This window comes from Cyprinodon tularosa, unplaced genomic scaffold, assembly GCF_016077235.1.
Source record: "Cyprinodon tularosa strain WSP-4 unplaced genomic scaffold, ASM1607723v1 ctg7, whole genome shotgun sequence".
Lineage (NCBI taxonomy): Eukaryota > Metazoa > Chordata > Actinopteri > Cyprinodontiformes > Cyprinodontidae > Cyprinodon > Cyprinodon tularosa.
Window position 1 is genome coordinate 1021141 of NW_024039451.1, and position 21042 is coordinate 1042182.

The 21042-nt window shown below is 39.6% G+C and overlaps 1 protein-coding gene across 7 annotated transcripts in view; it reads right to left on the reverse strand.

Annotated features, from left to right (window-relative positions):
• The window catches only part of grin1a (glutamate receptor, ionotropic, N-methyl D-aspartate 1a), a 64890-nt gene that overhangs the window by 19345 nt on the left and 24503 nt on the right, over positions 1–21042 (reverse strand). For all 7 annotated transcript variants that reach the window (XM_038268303.1, XM_038268301.1, XM_038268298.1 and 4 more), the window contains 14 exons: positions 19696–19817; positions 19231–19405; positions 15385–15529; positions 11246–11332; positions 10687–10822; positions 9647–9774; positions 8124–8288; positions 6502–6620; positions 6064–6176; positions 4762–4910; positions 4498–4655; positions 3818–3979; positions 3391–3500; positions 2902–3047 (listed from right to left, as the gene is read on the reverse strand). In XM_038268303.1, coding sequence (XP_038124231.1) covers positions 2902–3047; positions 3391–3500; positions 3818–3979; positions 4498–4655; positions 4762–4910; positions 6064–6176; positions 6502–6620; positions 8124–8288; positions 9647–9774; positions 10687–10822; positions 11246–11332; positions 15385–15529; positions 19231–19405; positions 19696–19817 — 1915 coding nt within the window. The remainder of the gene's footprint in view (positions 1–2901; positions 3048–3390; positions 3501–3817; positions 3980–4497; positions 4656–4761; positions 4911–6063; positions 6177–6501; positions 6621–8123; positions 8289–9646; positions 9775–10686; positions 10823–11245; positions 11333–15384; positions 15530–19230; positions 19406–19695; positions 19818–21042) is intronic.

The window sequence follows — 21042 nt, forward strand, 5'->3', positions numbered from 1 at the left end:
CAGTAGCTCATCGTTGATGCATCTAAAAGCCTGTAACCTACTTTTCTTTCCTGCTCTGTTTGGCGGATGTGACGTCAAGTGCGTCCAAATTAAAAAGATCCGACCTAACAAACAATCAAAGCTTTATATTCAAATATGTGGATATTCAGAAGCGATCAGCATCAAACTCCACTCAAACACCATTGGCAACATTTGGTAAGGTTAGAACAGTAAAAACAAAAACCTTTTTAACTATGAGCGTGAGCTACGAGAACAAGCAGAAGAGTGCTGCAGTTCCATATTTTGGCCACAGATGGCAGTATTATTAGAAAACTAGGTAATGCCTCTTTAGTTTAAAGCCGCGGTTCTCAAAGTGTGTGGCGCGACCCACTGGTGGGGAATTGAGACGTGACAGGTGGGGCGCGCCAAGTTCCGGTGTGTGTGTGTGTGTGTGTGTGTGACTATAAATGTAGAATGTGTGAGAGCAAACTGTCCTTATAGCTGTATGTTGCCGCTTTTTAGACCAATCAAACCCACAAAGTAATCATTACTAGCCTACATGCAGTCTAATTAAAAGAACATTAGATATGAGAAAAATTTCCCCTGGAACTGAAGTGCCAAAATAATGATTGACGTGACGTCGGCATATTATTTGTAACAGAATAAACTTTCGCGCCCCAGTGTTGCCAACTCAGCGACTTTGTCGCTATATTTCAGACCCCTCCAGCGACTCTTTTTCAAAAAAACAAATCTAGCGCCTTTTGGAGACTCTTACGTGAAAGCACGTATCGTTCCTTTTCTTGTCCTCCAGCGGCAGGTGCTGCCGTGGGGCGCCTCCCCCGTCCCAACCCCGTTCTCCCCCGCTATTGCAGGAGTCCCTATCAGCGCTGCAGTCAGAGCAGAGACACAGCATGTTTAACTTTTGCGTCCAGACTGCAAATAAAGCGCACATGCGCCGGGATTGACGGCGCAGGTTGATCATAAATAACTGAATTTGAAATATTTTATCTTAAATAAATAACGGCGTTTGATTCACACAGCCACATGTTCATGTTTCTGGTTAGGAGTGGAGAGCGAGTATCCACTCATCGGGCAGAGAGCTGTGTGCATTCTTCTTCCCTTTGCCACATCATATCTCTGTGAGATGGGCTTTTCAGCTGCTGCTTCAATGAAAACAAAATACAGATCTCAGCAGAACATTGAGCATGACTTGAGAGTGGCAGTATCAAGCCTGCAACCCCGTTTTGAGAAACTGCAATGCAAAACAGGCTCATTGCAGCCACTAATGCAGGGATAAATAGACCTGTCTTGCCAGATGGATTTCACTTCTTTTCTTTTATTAACAGATTGCAGAGTGGCACTTTAATTTTTTCTATCTTTGAGCTTGATACAAATTTTGACACAGCTGCATTTTTATTTTCTTTATTTTTGAGCTTGCTGTTATTTGATGTAGATTTGTATTTAGATACTACTTGTTACTTCAATAAAATTGGAACATTTTAAGATTGTTGAATATTTCATTAGCATTGTGTTGGGGCGATGGGGACAGGCGGGGCTTGAAAATTCCCCCTTGTCCAAAGTGGGGAATGACAGAAAAAGTTTGAGAACCACTGGTTTAAAGGAACCATCAATATGTCTAAGTCTATAGTGCCAGATTAAGAGCAGGATTAAACTGCTTTGCTCAAAAAGTTTCCATCTGTACTGATCTTGGATCTTGCTTTTTTTTGCATTATACCTGCATTTTCTCACTTTCTAACATTATTTTTTTTCCAAAGGTATTTCTCTCATTACTCTTCATTTTTTTTCATCTAAAATTTAAAATGTACCTTACCACAGACTTCACTAATTACTACAGCCATTTTTAAATTTCTGAGGCAGTATTTAGTTCTTATACACAATGATCAGACTTGAAATGGAGGGAAAGGAAAGCTAAAGTCTCAAGGCTGGAAACTGACCTGGTTTGGCTTGAGAAAGGACTAATAACCCCATGTAGAGGACATCTCTACCTGGTACCTCTACCTAAACTCTGCACACCGCCTCGAACTGCAACCCTTTAAATCATTGCAAAAGAGTCTGAGTTCTCAAAAATCAAATAAAAAAGAAATTGCTCTCTAACTTTTGCACAGTACTGTATATGGATGCTGAAGAAACAGCTAATAGTTAAATAACCTCTTTTCTATGAATACATTTTATACATTTGTGTGAACTCACCCTTTAAGCTAAGACTTTAGTGCGTGTGGTGCTCTGCAAAGCCTCAAGCCTGTCAGTTTCATGAAGATTCATTAGGATTTCTTTTTGTGCACTAAAATGTTGCATCTCACGTTTACAGTAAATATGGGCTGCTAGGGCATGACAGACACAAAGCATTGATTTTGCTCTTTATGCTCCATTTGTATGGTTAGCTCAATGTTGATGCTTTGCTGTGAGAGCAAAAAAAGTCAATGCTGTGACAAACAAAACATCAGTTCTCCTATAACCATTCTAAAAGCTTTTCTTTTTTTCTTTTTTACATTTTCTTTGAACATTATGAAGCATGTCAGCTTAAAAATACTCCATCATGCCATGAAGAAGATTTTCAATGTATTATCCATTATGTTAGAGACTACTTAGTTTACTTATTTTCTAATAGCAAGCGGTGACGTAGGAGTGCTACATACTAAAGAGGGTGTCTCAGTCACCACTTGACTTCCAGAGGCTTCCTTACTGTCCTGCAGGCACACACAAAAGATAAGGGTGCAGTTCGACTCCTGAAAACAATTTAGACCCTAAAAGTGGCCCGTCGAGGTCCCTTCTATTATATTTACATATAGGAGATCACGGCTCGTCTGGTGGTTATCTTTTCGCTACTATTGGGAAACTACTTGAATAAACCAGCTATATATTTCCTTACAGATATTAGACGCCCAACTGAAACATTCCTACCTGCAGGTTCTTCCTCCATACATTGACGGCCGCAAAGGCCAGCTGCATCTGCTTCCTGCGGGCGTCTTTATGCCGTTTGTAGGCGATTTCGATGAAGATGAGGAAGATCCCTGCCGCAATGCCTCCAGCAACAAGCATGAAGACTCCTGGTGTAGAGAAACATAAAAGAAACAGAAAGTTGTGAGCAGCTGTTCTCCAACCCCACCGCTCCCACTGAGCTATAACCCTTATGATGCTCAGTGGTCGCCCCAGTTTTCTTCACCAGCTCCTAAAAGCGTAAGGGGCTGAAAACAACTCAGTATCAAAAGCACAGCACAGCTGCACAGAATCTCACACAGTTCGTACTGTAAGCTACACTTCCACAGAGCACCCACGCCGACACCAAAACAGTGAGGCAAAGGTATTGGACAAAAATGGGCTACAGTAACTTACCACTGCAGTTTTTGTCCAATCACTTTTAACGCTTTTTCTACGCCAAAAGGACCATACCTGCCATATTCTCAAAGGTGAGTGTGGCTGGGGCATTGCTCCGTGAGTCACACTCCTGGTATCTCACCCAGGTTTTATCTAGGTCTTCCATGAAGCCATTCTCATGTGAACTGCAGGGGGTTGGGGATGGTGGGAAGAGAGGTATAACAGTTAATATAAGTCCTCAAATGGTAGAACGTGCGAGCCGCTCACTCCCAGTTACCAACACACATGGAACAGAGACAGATGGTCCAAGAAATAGACAAAAACTTGACAAACAAACATACAAGGCTGGAGAGGGAAGATATAGTAATATATGACATAAGCCGATGCACCGAATGTATGTAAACTGTCAGTATGTGACTATATAACTATACGGATAAGAAAAGAATAAAACAAACAAAAAAAAAAAGTAAAAACGAGTATCGCAGCTTCCGCTGGGACAGACCTGAGAATGGCCAGGGACACATTCTGTTTCCAGGGGCTGTCCTTGCGCATGCCTATGCCAAAGCCCGAACGGAAAAACAGCTCTCCCGTGGTCACCAGGTCGCACTTCTGCGAGGCTTCAAACTCCAGCACCGCAGAGTCCCAGATGAAAGCATGCAGCTTGCTGTGGGGGGAGGGAATGGGTAGGAAGGGAGGGAGGAAGGAGGAGGGGAAGGAGGGGGGTTATGGTGCAACAGTACAATGATTTACATACACATTTACGGCTCCCAACCTTCTCTTCTGCGCACACCAAATCATGTGTCATTCAGCGTTTACCAGGAATGTCTATAGCTGCTTATGGCCCAAATGAAATCCGAGACCAGATGGGTGAGGACGTCTCCCCATCCGGGTTCACCAAACCTTAAAGGGCTTCGGCTGGGTATGACCTGTAAAAGGGTGCTCCTAGACTCAATATTAGCTCAACCTCAAACTTGTGTCAGGGCTCAATGACACATCTATGTCTGCGGCTGACTCTAAGTAATGGACCTGAATCAGAATGAAGGTTGCAGTAAGTCCTGCCACTTCCATCTGGTCCAGAGGTCCATTTCCCCTATCGTACTACGATGAACTGCATCAACCCTATACTACGTGAAGCAGCCGGCCGACGTATGCTCCAGTCGGCCCGGCCTGGCCGAGACTCACTTGTCACGCACAGCCTGGATAGCCTCTGCAGCACTCTCATAGTTGTGTTTCTCCATGTGGCGGTACATAGTGCTAAGCTCCACCTGTCGTCGGAAGTAGATGTCCACTGAACTTTGCTTCACCGTGGCATAGATGAACTTGTCAGATGGGTTTCTTAGCTAGGAAAGAGGATATCAACAGATCCCATATAATCTTTTTTTTATAATTCATTCCACTGTATGACATGGTACAGTATTAAATATTTGCGGCTGGTACATTACCCACCCTCGGGTCATTGATGCCAGTGATGCGCTCCTCAGGCCGGTCCAACACCAGGAAAGCAGCCAGATTGGCAGTGTAAGAAGCCACAATGATCATAGCAAAGCCAGCCCACACCATGCCGAGGATTCTCGCTGAAAAGCTGCGTGGTGCACCTATGTAGAGTTTAGGAGGGTGACTTTATTGAACCATTTCAACTTGTCAAAAATGCCAAAGTGAGGAACCTGGAGACATTCCAGCAAGAGCACATGAATGACCTGCATGCCTTTTTACAACCAAGCAGGGCAAACCTAACTTTGCCCAAAATATAATCAAAATCAGTTCCAAGTAAACACCTGCATTTGACCACCAGTAAATAACATTCTTTCTTTGACAATCTTTGATGATCTGGGTGGATTTGCAGGTCGTTATAAAACTAAGGTAACTTATTTTTAGGGCTGCAACTAACGATTATTTTGCAAATTGATTAATCTGTTGATTTTTTTTTATTAAACGATTAATAATCGGATAGCAAAAGGTACCTTAAAGAAGACTTTGCAAAATGAAACCAGCTGAAACTAAAACTTTTCCACTTGAGAAGTTCTTGATAGAGTATATTGACGGACAAAAAATATTTTTATCTTGAATGCAAAATGTTTACTTTTTTTAAATAGTTTTTTTACAATCAAAGTGGGGTGCTCTGTCAGCTAAAGGCACATCTTAGACTCTACACTCCAGTTAACGATTAATCAATTACTAAATTAGCTGAAAAGTATTTAAATTATCGATTATAACTATTAATATGATTACATTTTTAAGGCCTACTTACTTTGTCTCTTCCAAACTCTTCACTTCATAAAGTTAAGCCCCTTCTTAAGGAACCAAGAAATAATTGAATTAAAGTTAAACCTTGCATCTGATACATCTATGTTAAATTATTTACCATTTTTTTCTCTCCTCTCCCAAACTCTACTAAGTTGAACTTTAAAATGTATGATAAATTATGATTTTAGACATTTCTAAAACTTGTTTTTTAGAGAAAAACAAGAAAATGTTTGCTCAAAGTAAACTGTCTATCTTCCAAAATAATATTTTAAATGATACTTTGTAAAAAAAAAAAAAAAAAAAAAAAAAAAAAAAAAACTTAAACCGTTTTCCATGTAAATTAACAATCCTACCAAATATTTAGAAGATGGATTATTTCCAAAAATAACTATAGTTTGACAACATGTCATAGACTAAACATGGGATTATGAGAAAACATGGTAAAACTGTCCTGCTGGTAACATTGCCAAATAAAATAGGTGGTAAATAGATGATAAGTTTTACCTTCTCCTATTCCAGAGTTCAGCAACACCCCCCAGGAGAACCACATGGCAGATGACAAGGTGAGGGCATCTTCTTCCTCTTCTTCACTGTTTACTTTAAATCTTCCAAATGGACTAGAAGGAGGAAATTGGAAGGGTTGCAGAGGATGAAATGAGAAATCATTGACAAACTCATGGGGGAATGAATCCCAGCCAATCCCAGGAAAAGAAGAGAAATGAACATGAGTGAGCGAAGCAAGACAGAGGTTAATTCCAGAGAAAAGGAAAAAGGCTAAAGACGGATAGCACAGAGCAGTGGGATGATCGGAGCCGATCTTCACCTCTGTCGGCCAAATCATCCACACTGAGGGAAGATCTGCGATGCTGAGGAGTGCAGATAAACATACACACATTGTGTATACAAACACACATAATATAGAGAGGCATGCCCTCCTTGTACCTGAACCGGTCTAGAAGGTAAAGCATCACCGCCACCACATGCACCGAAAGACCCACCAGCAGCCACAGCGTGCTTTGGAACGGCTGCATAAATGAGTCAAGTGTACTTCGAGGAATTTCCTAAAAACACATACAGTATAAAAAGTTATCAGATAGGTGGAAATGTACTGTCTTACATTTCAAATCGTTATATTGTTTTTAGTCCACTTTTCCTAGTTTATGTTGGAAGGTCAACAACTGATTAGAGCTTTCTGAAGCATACTATGGCATTTGCATTTGTCAAAGAAATATCATGATGGCAAAGTTGATTTAATGCATTCCTGCAATAATTAAAATGAACATGAAATCAGATTATTTCTTGCTTTTTTTTATCTTAAACAGAAATGTAACTGAAATCAGTATATCTAATTTCCACATATCTCAAATTGGGTAGAGATTATTTGATTGATAGATTGATAGAGGATCTAGTTTAAAGGAAACGTGAGTCACATAAAATATGTGACAATTTGAAGCGTAAAATATTGTGATTAGGTATAAAACTTTATAGTAATATTCCATAAACTTAAAAATAATGTCATGTAGCCAAACAATTTAATAAGTCTCATATCCAGACAGGGGAAAACGAAACAACTGAAACATGGGCGGTTCTAGACAGGTGCTACAAGGGGCCACTGCTTCTGTAGGACTGGTTGTGGCCCCTGTACTGAAAGCAGAACACTGAATCATCTCATGATACAAGCTCACAGAACTGATTGGTTCGTTGAACCGATTTAATATTTTAAAACTACAGTTTACTTTTACAATTATTTATAAATTAAGGTGTGGCACTAAAATTCAGCCGTTTTAAGATAATAGTTTTCATCCTCTAGGTCAGCGTTCCCCAACTGGGTGGTCTTGAGATGGATTTTACAATAATTGTGATGTGATCCCTGAACCATATGGAGAGTCAAAATATATTATGAAATACATAAATGTAAATTTCCCATTAAATATATTTGAATGTACCATTATATAAACAGACATAGATATAATTAATTTAGTTGTCTAATACTTGAAACAAAAATTAGATATTCTGTTAAATTGTAAAATGCACAATTAAATATTTAAATTTCCCATTAAATAATTGAAAATACTTTTGTAGTGATGAACACAATAATGAAATCTTATAATTATTTTTGCTTTACCGGTATATGTAGAAATTAATATAGAGTGAAGTAATTATATGTATTTTTAGAGAGTCGGCAGATTGTTGCATTGTTATTTTTGGGTTCACAGGCTGAAAGGTTTGGAAAATTCCAGCTCTAGATCAAGAGTCTCCAACCTGGGCTTTATGACTTACTTAGTATATTTGGTAATGTGCTATTGCCCTGTTTGTTTTATGTGTGTTTTTCTTTTGCTCTGTGCCCTTATGAAAAAACCCTGGCCTCACCCTGGCCCCCCTGGTAAATTTGGTCTATTACCACCACTCTATTGAAGAACATATGACATCATGTTTAAATGTACCTCCACTGTGAGATCTCTAGTATAAAATAAGTAGGCAAAATTGGTTGATTTCTTTGAAGCTCAAGAGTAACATGAGAAAATCAATAATTGGCATGACCAAGAGCCACATGTGCTCCTCACCTTTTTGACAAGAATAGTAAGTCCCTGATATTTGAAAGGTTTAGAGAACTCTATGTATTGGGCACGTTCGTTGTTAATGGTCAACGGGGCAACAATCATGTCTGCCAGGCCACCTAGGAGCTCTCCCATCATGCCATTCCACTCCTTCTTGTTACTGTTGTTCACCTGCAGAATAAAAAGAAAAGGCATCAAGTTAAGGGTCCTCAATAGTCCTCAGTGGAAGAGCTGCAGAGCTTAGCAGTGACTCCACAAATAAAAATGCTGATGCAGTTTTAGCATCTAGACATTAAACCGGGCGGTCTGGAAACATTCCCATTGTACAGTGTGCATTGTAAGAGCATCGTTTGCATGTCCCCAGCTTTTTGATTTAATAATGAGCTAAGCATCCCCCTCAGTACTTTTCTGTGTTATAAAATGTGGCATTAACCCAGAAACGCCGCGTACCCATGGTATCTCAGTGCCACTTATCTGACATGACGGTAGGTAAAACACAACATTAGCAGCTCAAGTGTGAACACAACGAAAAAGAACAACTCCTTATGAGAAAACATCCTGGTTAACATCCATGATCTTCCCAACCATGAGATTGTCAAAAGGCAACCCATTTGGAGACATCACAGACTACTCTGTGAAATTTAAACAGCAATTTATTTATTTTTTTTATACTCTTTACCAGTTTAGAGTGAGAGTTAGTATTTGTGTTCATGTTTGTATACGTCACATATAGTCCGAATAACAAAAGTCAAAGAAAAACAAGATAGAAAAAACAAAACAAAAAAACCTCCAAGAAACTGAGGACTATTTTCCAATCTAGGTTGTTGCTTGGGAATATAGAATAGTATTTTTTTAACCATTAGGCACTTTCTTAAAGTGTCAATTAGAGTGAATAGGAGTGAATGTAACTGGAATAGAATCTGGTTTTATAATTTTTACTAATTTGCATTCGGGATATGAAATAAACATATTAGTTATAAAGTACTGGATAATGATTTTATTTGCTTTGTGCTGCATATTGCACAAAGTGTTTTACCCTACTTTGGTGTATTATGAATAAGGACAGAGGTTATTTTTGGTTCACCCAGTGTTCCTCCTCTTCTCCTCTACTAATATCTGCAGTAACCTCAACCCAGATGAAAAGGGAACTCTTACAGAACTGCCCATTGCTGTCTTCTTTGTACAACAAGTATTCATGAAAAATAATATCAAGATTTTAAAAGAAGATATTTTTGGCAAACACATAATGCTCCCTATTCATTTTCTTTAAGCTGTACAAAATATGATAAAATGTTAAAGATGTGAGGATTTGGTGTTTGGTAAATGGTCTCATTATTGTTGGATCTATTATGTGACATGTCCTATAAATAACAATTATGAAAAAAAAAAATCACGATGAAGAGATTCCCTTTGATTTCCATTGAGGAAAGTCTCCTAATTGGATAAATTAAAGACAACTGAAATTTCATAAATCATGTTGTACGTCCCAGGTGCAAAACATAAGATGTTGTTTTAAATGGGACACTTACCCGCTCTTGGGTTCCAAATTTTCCATCAGCCACCAGATGCACCTCATAGGTGAAGTTCATGGTCATAGCCAACTTGATCAGGAGATCAACACAGAACCCATAACAGCACTGCGGGACGATGGGCCGCCCTGTATTAAAAGCAGGTCAAAAACAGTCTTGTTGGATATTTATTTATTTATTAGTTTTTAAATTTAAGTGCATTGAAGGCACCCTGAAAATGTGGCTTTTTACACCACAAACTTCCAGCACCTTCTACCCTTCCTGAACTGCTGCAGGTGCACAGATAAAAACAGATGGGGAATTTTAAGTCTGAATACAATTAAAAATTTGTTCTAATTCAATCATTCAGTTCAGATCAAACTCATATTATATAATTACGATCTTGTTGATATTATTATTGTTTATAGCTTAAGCAGTCCAAACATTAGATCAGACAACTAAAGAAAAGTTGTCTGATTTTAAGCAATCGAAAGGTATGTTCTTGAATTGGATTTTATTTCCACCTAATAGTTGGTTTAGTCTCCCTTTGGTCTGAATTAATGTATCAGTGCTGCTTGGCATGTAAACCTCCATCCGGATTTTAAACAACATAGATTCTGCGTTTCTTGATTCTTCCTCCACAATCTGGGACCTTAATTTGAAAATTAGATGCAAAACTTTATTTTGAAAAGAGGAATCTTTTACTTAGCAGGAGTCCAGCCCTCTTTTATCTCAGCCAAGAAAAGAAACTTCTAATATGTATGGTCCAAAACTGTAGACATTATGGAGTTTCAGCTGATGAATTAGTGACTCTCGGAGGCTTCAAATTGTGAATGGCTTAAAATTCTACAATAAGCTTGGCTTCACAATCGCATCAACATGCTTGTACGCGGCTTTCAGTGAACAACCAGCAGTGACATTTTGGCTCTTACTTTATTTGTAAAGCATATCAGTGATCTGCTCTTGAAGCAGAATAAGTATCTAGGAAATTATAGCTTCCTCTATTATAAATACTTTTTAATGAAACAATTTCTGAACATGTAATGCATTTGTTGTATTACCTGGAATGGTTTCATTTGGCCCAGTACAGATAACCTTTTTTATTAACACGCCATTTAGCGTAATTTCCTCTTTGCACGTCCCGTCTTGCATAGTCGGTTTTACATACACAAATGGTTCCTGATGGATCGTTACTATCTGCAGGAGAAAAGATGGAGAGCAGTTGAGCTTGTATGTATAATTAAGTTGCCTTACAGAATAAAATAGTTTCTTCCTGATGATTAAAAGTAGAAAAAAAGCTTATAAATTCAAGGAATAAACCATCTGAGTGAACACAAGACAGATCATTTAGCAATCAGACAGATAATTTATCTTTCTGCATCTTTGTTAAAACCACTAAAATAAATCAAAGAGGATAAAATCAGACACAGAAAATAAGGGATATTTCATTTTCAAGGAGCCGAACATTTGTTTTACAGTGAAGGAAGAAGTCTTTATTAGTTCCAGTAAACAGTGCTGCAAGTGTCCTTCGATGTGCAGGGTAAATCTTAGTGCAGCACAAGGGGTGAATGTGTGCACATGTGGCCAACACTTTGCAGTAGCTGAGCACAGGCAGTCTACCTTTAATCGAGTGGACATCTGGAAGCCCTGCGGTTTCTCTGTCTCTCCTCCGGGCCAAATGATTTTTCGCTGATTGTTCATCACCACCTGCAGGGACAATGAACATACAGCCGCATTAAAGGTGAGTGCTGACAGAGGGCATGCTGCTGATGAGACTTCAAATGCTGCGGGTGAGTATTACTAATGAGTAAGCTGTGCAGAAGCACAGCTCAGCAGTTCTTTTATTTACCGCCTTCACCTCTGCTTTGTGTGTTACACCTGAGGCCTGCAGAGCCCCATTGACATTACAAGGAGCTGAAGTCCTGATTCTTACCGTCTTCTCTGCTTCTAAATTGCTTTAAAAAAAGAATCAAGATGGATTCCTGATGATGTCTTAAGAGATTTGGATTTTATATTAGCATTGAAGACATTTGTCTAAATTGTCCTTTTGCTGATGACATTAATGCAGAAGGGGAATACTGTACGTATTCAAATACTACTAAAAAATAAATAAATGTAAACTAAATCAGCAGTAACAACTAACCAACCTCTAATGTGAGAGTGTCATTTTTGTTGAAGAAGAAAAAATATTAGCCAAACTTTATACTGCATGCTGTAGGTCTTGGCAGGAGGGAGCCAGGAGAGCCACATCATTCACAAGAAGCAGCGACGAGATCCGCCAGTCCCCAAACCAGACCCTCTCCGGTCCTTGCAGCACCTAGAAATCCTTTTCACAAAGGCAGCCCTTTCGGAGTCCAACATGCACCAGGAACAGGTCTGAATTAATGCCTGCAATGCAGACCGGGTTCCAGCTCCGCTTGTACAGACACCTGATGGCCACTAGTAAAGGGCCCCTGACTACGTACTCCTGAACCGGTCCCAAAAGGCACCACAAGGGACTTGATTGAATGCCTTCTGCAGGTCAACAAAGCACATGTGGACTGGTTGGTCAAGCTCTCATGAACCCTTAAGCACCCTGCAGAGCGTGTAGAGCTGGTCTACTGTTCCATGTCTAGTACAAAAACCACACTGCTCCTCCTGAAGCTGAGGCTCGACAATCAGCTGGACTCTTCTCTCCAGCATTCTGGCATAGGTCTTACCAGGGAAGCTGAGGGATTTGATTCCCCTGTAGTTGGAACAAGCCCTACAGTCCCCTTTCTTATGCAGGGGAAGCACCACCTGAGTTGGCCAATCTAGGGGCACTGTCCTGGACCTCCATGTGATTTTGAAGAGGAGTTATCAGCCAAGACAGCCTGACAAGATCCAGGGCTCTAAGGTACTCAGGGCAAATCTCGTCCACTCCTGAAGCCTTGCCATTTAGAATTTTTGATCACATCGGTGATTTCAGCCTGAGTGATAAACAAATCTGGCTCCGAGTGCCCTATCTTTTTACTTCCACCACTGAAGATGTGTCGGCCAGATTGAAGAGAACCCTAAAGTATTTCCACTTTCTAACGATGTGCTCTTTCAGGCTCAGCAACTCCTCACTCCCATTGATAGCAGTGCTTTCCTGTTCGGAGGCACCGGATGCTTTTCGATAATCGCTTTGAGGCCAACAAATAGTCTTTCTCCATAACATCTCATAGTACTCCAAGGCCCAAGTTTTTGCCTCTGCAACTGCCCAGGCAGTGGCATGCTTGACCTCACAATACCTGCTTGCTGCCTGAGGATTCTAGCACAGCATTTTTTTTTTATTCTCATTATACTGTCACAAGAACAGTGCAATGAAATTCACTCTCTGCATTTAATCCATCTCCTTGGGGAGCAGTGGGCTGCCATTTGCGGCGTCTGGGGAGCAGTGTGGGGTTAAGGGTCTTTGCTCTGGTATCCAGAGTGGCAGTCTGTGGGAGTGGGTTTCCAACTCATAACCTCAGGATTCCAAGCTCTATGCCCTAACCACTAGGCCACCACTTCCTAGTGGTCAACAAGCCAACTACGCTTGATAGGAATCCTTCTTCACTGTACCAGCCTCCCTTACTGGTTGTGTCCACCTCCGAGTTTGGGGATTGCTGCCATGAAGTCGGCGCAGACCTTACGGCCACAGCTATGGGCGTCCGCATTGACAATAGAGGCAGAGAACAAGGTCCAATTAGAATCCATGTCTCCAGCCACCCCCGAAACCTGGGAGAAGCTCTCCTGGAGGTGGGAGTTGAAAACAGCCCTGAACGAGGGCTCCACCAGACTTTCCTAGCAGACCCTCACTACTACTGGGCCTTCCAAGCCTGTCCAGCTTCCTCCTCTTCCAGCGTACTGTATCCAGTTCACCAACAGGTGGTGGTCGGTGGAGAGCTTCGCCCGTCTCTTCACCCGAGTATCCAACACATGTGGCCGAAGGTCAGAAGATACGACTATGGATGGAGCAGGAGTTCAATACATGGATCGTTGCAGCTGCCGCTGCACCGGTCTGTTATGGTGAAGAGAGCTGAGCAAGAAGGCAAAGCTCTCAATTTACTGACCAAACTATGTTCCTACCCTGACCTCTGGTCATGAAATGTAGATCATGACTGAAAGAATGAGATAGAACGGATACAAGCGGCCAAAATGTGCTTTCTGGCGTGGCTGGGCTCTGCTTTAGAGATAGAGTTTTATGTGTATCTTTATTTCTTTTACTCTATTCAAGTGCCGTTTTTTGCAATAGGTTCTTTTACATCTTTAGAATGTAATAAAATGATTAGAATAGAATACAACTTTATTGTCATTACACTGTCACAAGTACAAAGCAACAAAATGTGGTAGTAGTAGTACTAGTAGTTATTCCTGCAAACAGGATGAATTATAATTAAAACCCATAGAAATTAAAATGTTTTGATGACTGTCAAATTTTGAACTACAGTTTACATTAAAAAGAATAATTAATTTGGAAAATAAAATATTTATTTGTGCTAAAAAAAACAAAAAACGTTCAGATGCCATTACAGTTTCTGTTAATGGCTTTCTTTGTGTTTTTGAATTTTTATAGGTCTGAGGAAGTTTTTATAGAAGTTTAATGTTAGCCTGATCTTAAATCTAGTTGTGTATTGCTTTTGGGATCATTTTCTTGATAGAAAAATCTTATAGTGCATAGAGGGTCAGTTTTTGATATAAGTGATATAATTAAGCAATAGAATGGAGAGTTGATAAGAAAATTTTAACCTTAATCAAGTTTAAGCTTCCGCTTCATTGCTTCTAAAGGAAGGGAGAGTATACAATTTTTAATTTTTTAGCAGAAATGCAAATAAAAAATATATATATTTCACAAAGAAAGATGAGTGGATATGGTAGAAGGTTTGTGTTAGGGACTCTGGTTTTTTTTTTGTTTTTCTGGTGTAAGTGAGATTCCTGTCACAGAGAGGATCTCCGCACCTGAAAACATTTCTCAATCAAGATTACCATCATGTTTATAAGGAGGCAAAGGATCACATCTCTTTACCCAGATGGTATTCCAGCCAAAGACCTAAACCAGGAACATCCTTTAGTTGAAAATTGTCCTCTTGTGAATCTCTTTTAATGTGGACTCTGTTATTGTTCTGGACAACCAATGGAACTCAGTTCATCTCCGATCTTCATGGAAAAGGTCTTAGATGTGTGCAACATTTTTCAGAAGTACAGACACTCTCGGATCTCACTCACATTTTCCTGGACCTCAGGGGTTCAGTCTGCAAAGCCCATTGAATCAAACCCCTACAGATCAATACTCCCTCCCCTTCATCTCTCAAGTAATCAAATCAATCAGTCTTCTATTGTTATCAACCATCTCCTTCCTGATCCGTCTGTTTTCTCCCCTCAGACCAAGATAAAGTTCAACTGACTTTCTGCAGTTCTCTGCTTCCAGATTTGTGTTCTGTTTGTAAATAAAATGCTAAAATTGTCTGGTTCTCCATGTGGAATGTGGATCAAAAACCTACAAACCAACATGAGAGTTTGTTTGTGTGAATTCAGTCCAAAATGAAGGAGCATTTAAAGTCTAAAGGTATTCAACTTTCCCCATAAACTACTTTTAACCAGTATCATTAACACCCAGGATCAATGCTTTATATTATTTGTCATTGTATCTCAGTCTTTGTAATCAGTAAGTAAGTTATTTCATTTAAAGTGAGAATTTAAAATTATTTAAAGGATTAAACACAATAATTTCCCGAAAAGCAAAAAAAGTCACGTTAGCTGGGGAATCTGAATGTCACCTGTGTGCCGTTGTAAATGCCGACTGGAACAAGGCGAGACTTCTGATAGTTGAGAATACTGTAGTGGGCGTATTTTCTGTCTCCATCATCATTGAACTCGATGCGCCCCGTCAGGCCTTCTGGATATTTGGAGGACATCAGCACTCTGTGGCAAGAAAACAAAAAGATCAAAGAACATACATTATATATCTGCCCTACAAAAGAAAATCTATTCATGCAGAGAAAAGTTGTCACCCACACAACATTTTAAAGTTCAGCTTGATATGAATTATTTCTTCTCAGTTCAGTCTGGGTTTCATATGCATTAAATCAGCATATTTCTAATGTAAAATCTAATTCACATAACTGAAAAGAGTGGTTGCAAAGTTAAGCTATTTGCAATTTGCAGCTGCATTGATTTTTATAAACAGAGCTTTTTCTTTTGTGATGCTGCAGAGAAGCCTCTTGTAACTAGGTCAGCTCCATTTGCAGGATGCTGTATTCTGCCTGTGCCCTTACTCTGCAAGTCAAAAACGCAAATACAAAGGATTTTCTTAGCTTTTTAAGGACTAACTTGGATATACTTCAATGAAAAACATGAAGGATACGCTTAGCAGTAAAAAAGTTACACACAAGGAGTAAATTAGTCGGAAGAAATGATTTGATTTGGGGATAATTAGGGAGACATGCAGATCAGTGATGAGTATATAATTGATTTGGATTTGCAAGAAGATGCCTTGTCTAGACATGATGGCATGAGTGGAGTTATACCCGTATCAGGCAGTTTCTGGAGCACAGCTGAAGGTCAGCAGTCTGACCAATTCAATTGAACAGAGGTCATTTTTTTTTAAGTGGGTTTAAAATCTTTGGTTTAATTATATGACATCTGGTGCAAGTTTACAAAAGATGTGACCAACCAGACTGATGCCTTACTGTATCCACAATGCAACACTCAAATAATACCTTTAATCCAAGTCAAATTCACTCTGAACTGAACAGGTTCCTCATGAATCAACGCTCAGGATTTTTCTTTATTTGTCTCCCTTAGAATAATTTTTCTCTGGTCAGGGAAAAGCTGTGAAACCAATAAAAAAAGACCACAAACAAACAGAAAGCGGCACTAAATAATATTTAAAAAAAATCATACACTGAAACAAAGAACTCTGACATCTCTTGGATATATTTAAGCATCTTTTTTTAACGGATCAAACAGATTTCACAATATCAGGATCCAATCATCTTCAGGCTTATTCTGCTAAATAACCAAATGCTAAGTAACAAAATATGTTTATAGAGTAGAACCTTTGCAGCATCTTTACTGATTTCAATTAGGACCCCAGCTACTGGTAATTTTATCAGTGTTGATGCTTACAGAAAAAATGAAAAAGTGTCATTGGGTTCCCCATCTTGAATCTCCTTCCTCTGACCAGATAAAGCTGGTAGTGGTTATTTGATAGAGAGTATTAGTCTCTATTTTAGTGACGTGGGTCTTTCCCATTTCATGTAGATTGCCCCTCAGACTACAAGAGAAAGGCATTGCTCTTTGGATCCACCTAAGCTTATTTGCAATCATCACACATCTATTTAGACAGTTTTGAATGCATGTCAGGCTTTTAGGCATGGAAAAGCGGCACTTTATTTTCATATCTTTGCAAAGAGAGAACAGTTGATCATACAGCCTTTGCTGCTCTGGATTCAGCCCTATTCTGCCTGGACAGAGTGTGTTCCTTTTACTTACAACAATGAAAATTAGTCAGAGTCAAAACAAAATACAGACCCTTTGGTTAAACATTAAAGAAATAGTACACCCAAAACATGATTAGCCTTCATTTTCTACTCACCCCCATGCTGAACAACACTCTGGAGTACTTTTTTGATATCTCAAATCCATCTGGAGATCTGGGAGGCTTCTTGCTGTCTGCTGACATTCAAATAATGGAGGTCTATGGTGCCCGAGACAGAAAGGTCCATAAAAGTCCACAAAAAACGTGTCAATATTCCTCCATACTGCTCGTCCAATGTATTCCAAGTGTCCTGAGTGGGTAGCGTCCAGAATTTACTCTAAAGGAAGTCATTTAGAATGTTTTTAGAGCATAAACAGTAGTGTATAGGATTTCCTAAAAGCGCGTTCACGAGTCTACGGAAACCGCGGCAGACCAAACCAGATGAAAGTGCGCATTCAGCTCGGCAAAGAACTCGTGCTCTTCCTCAACACTGAAGTCCTCAGACATTTTTCTTTCGTTGTTTCTTTCTTTGCACAGGTAAACAGCACATTTCTTCTTCTACGCTTGCATTATTGGCAGAGCAGACGCTGAATGCGCACTTTCATCTGGTTTGGTCTGCCGCGGTTTCCGTAGACTCGTGAACTCGCAGGCGCGTGCTTTTAGGAAATCCTATACATTACTGTTTATGCTCTAAAAACATTCTAAATTAATTTTTTTCGAGTAAATTATGGACACTACCCACTAGGGATGGGAATCGAAAACCGGTTCCTGTTCAGAACCGGTTCCGTATTTTCCGATTCCATGGCATCGTTTGGCAGCTCGCTGAACGATTCTTTTTTCGATTCCCGCAGCACCAGAGCCTAGAGCGCCGGCTCTGGGGAGCACAACTTACGTCACGTTTTTTACGTAAGTTACGTAAGTTACGCAAGTTACGCAAGTTGGAAGAACTATTCGAGGAGGAAGACAACGAGCTGCGGGCACTTTGTGAATCAAAGCCCCGTCTTTCCTTAGCCCAGAGGGTGGATCAGGAAATCCACCTCTATAAAAGCTTGCCCTCCATCCCCTGCAGGGATAGCGGCACACTGTGGTGGTGGAACAAGCAAGATACGCTGCCCTTGCTATCTGGACTGGCTGAAAACTACCTCTGTGTGCAGGCTTCCTCCACCCCATCTGAGAGGGTGTTCTCCACGGCTGGAGACACCATAAGCGCTGAAAGATCCCGTATCCTTCCAGAAAAAGCAGATATGCTCATCTTTCTGCAAAATAACTGTTAATTTTCCCTACTACTGTTTTATAATTAGTATTTTTTGTTGTTTAAAATAGGTTATTATCCCATCATTTGTTATTAGACATTGTTGGTTATTAAGTTTGTTCTTGTATTCATTTTTCATTTAAACACGGATGTTACTCCAGTTTCACATTTCCTGTGGACATCTTGATCTTGTTGATTTTGTAAGATTGTGCAATTGATTGTGCAAACTGTTTGTTCTCCTTTTTTCCCCAAATTGGAATCGAAAAAAGAATCGATAAAGAATCGAATCGTTTCATAGAATCGAAAAGGGAATCGGAATCGTGAAAATCTTTTCAATTCCCAACCCTACTACCCACTCAGGACACTTGGAATACATTGGACGAGAAGTATGGAGGAATATTGACACGTTTTTTGTGGACTTTTATGGACCTTTCTGCCTCGGGCACCATAGACCTCCATTATTTGAATGTCAGCAGACAGCAAGAAGCCTCCCAGATCTCCAGATGCATTTGAGATATCAAAAAAGTACTCCAGAGTGTTGTTCAGCATGGGGGTGAGTAAAAAATAAAGCCTAATCATGTTTTGGGTGTACTATTCCTTTAACATGTCATGAATCCTTAAGAAAGAATCCAGCTTGTTTTGGGAAGAAGCCTGGTCTACAAACACAATCGTGCAGGAGAATTGTGTGGCTTTGCAGGTGAAACAAACTGAGGGAAATCTTTTATAGTGAGTAAATAGGATGAATTAATATAAGAAATAAAAGAAATCTAAATTTTCCGACCACAACACTGTGGTTATCCCAGTGCCTTGTACTAATTCTCACAGAAAATATAAAAAAAACAACTCCTTAAACTAATTATTCCATGAAAAAAAACGACTTAAGAAGCCTACCTTTTAAAGAGGGGCCCTGTTTTCCAGATGTTAGTGTTGCCAACACAACCTCTCGGAGGTTCAGTGATGTTCTCCTTCTCAAACAGCTCCTGGATGGACTGAGCCACCACTGCCACGGCATCAGTGATGTGGGCCGATTCGTTCTTCCCATTGATGAGCTGGAGGGCGATCAGACCTGAGACCAGGTGGACAACAAACATTATCACATCGCGTCTGTAAGCAGTGCTTAACTGGATGAGTACGGTAATGTTTTCACCTCATAAACACCTTAGGCATTTTAACATGGAAAGCAATGCTTTTATACTTTCTAAGCACAAATTAAATAAGGTTTATTTGAAGAGAAGAAAAGCTAATAAAATGCTCAGTTTTACATAATTTATACCAATATTAGTTTTGAGTGTTTTAGTCCATTTCAACCTTTTAATAGAGCATAAACTGTGATACTTCCTTGTGAGATAAACCTACCGTCTGGTGCCTCGCTCAGAGCTTTACCGGACATCTCCCGCTCCCCTACCAGCCAAACGTAGCCCGAGCCCGTCATGTTGAGGAAGCGGGCGGCCTTGTACACAGCAGCAGCATCGTCCTCGCTGGTAAAAAAGGAACGTTATTGAACCTTATTTTCTCTTGAGATTGATGTGTGGAGAATCTGTTTACTTTCTCCCTCCATCATATTCAACAAGGTTTTTCTTTTATCAGTGTGGTTTCTGTTTATCAGTCACTTATGTGACCTGCTGTATTCAAACCTGGGTTCTTTCACTAACCTCTTATTTAGGTTAGAACTTTCTGTAATTTCATGTTTAATGATGGCCTCTTTTCATTTGAGATACTCAAACTGTTTCACTTTCTACCTTTATGTCCTATCTGTAAACAAAACATGATTTCCCATCATTTTAATTTTCATGGAAAGAGATTTCTCATGGCATATAGTAAATTATATGAATATTCAAATTCTAAATCTTTCACCTTTTCCATGTTTTGTATTCATGAACCCTTGCTTAAACTAGCTGACCTGAATGTAATTCGACATTACAGCAACCGATCGGATGTAATTCTGTGAGTGACCTCATGTTTCTGGATATATGACTCACTGGAGACATTTACTGTCACAACATTTCTTTGCAGTGGAGTATGAGTAGATCACACTGAAAGGAGCTTTTAGTCATTGGTTCTAAAGTAGACAGAAAGCACTGCAGAGCGAAAGGATCCTAACCTAAAGGTATGAAATCTGCTTAATCTGCGATGAATGATGATTCTATCTTAAGCTGAAAACTGTGTATTTAGTTAGAGAGCAGGACGGTTGTGTATTAAAAAAGGCAGCAATTGAGTTTGCATCCTAGGGGCCGCCGAAAGACATCTAGCAAACTTTTATCACATTAAATGCTTATTTTCTCACATTCACTCTAAATATAAATCTAAATATTATACCTATATTTATGAGAAGGGGGCCTCTTTTAAAGGCCCCGTTATATTCCTATACCCTAAGGGTGTAGCTAGGAGATAAATTGTTTAAGGGATGTGGTTAATTAGGATATACAGTAAGAAGATATGAGTCTTAGATTATTGGCAAAGATCTAAGATTTAGATTTATTGTTCTCCAATTTAAGATGTCTAGATCTCCTGGAGTGCAATCAGATTGACCAAATGTCATTCCTTAAATAAAAACAAAAAAAAAGTTTTCACTCTGTGAAAATGTCAATATGTCAGCCTCTCATTTCATACTGTAAGAATGTAGCTATAACTGTCATGCTGTGAACAATTTTTCTTTAGCTATCCCCTTACATTACAGTAATGTGAATGTACAATTGAAAAAAG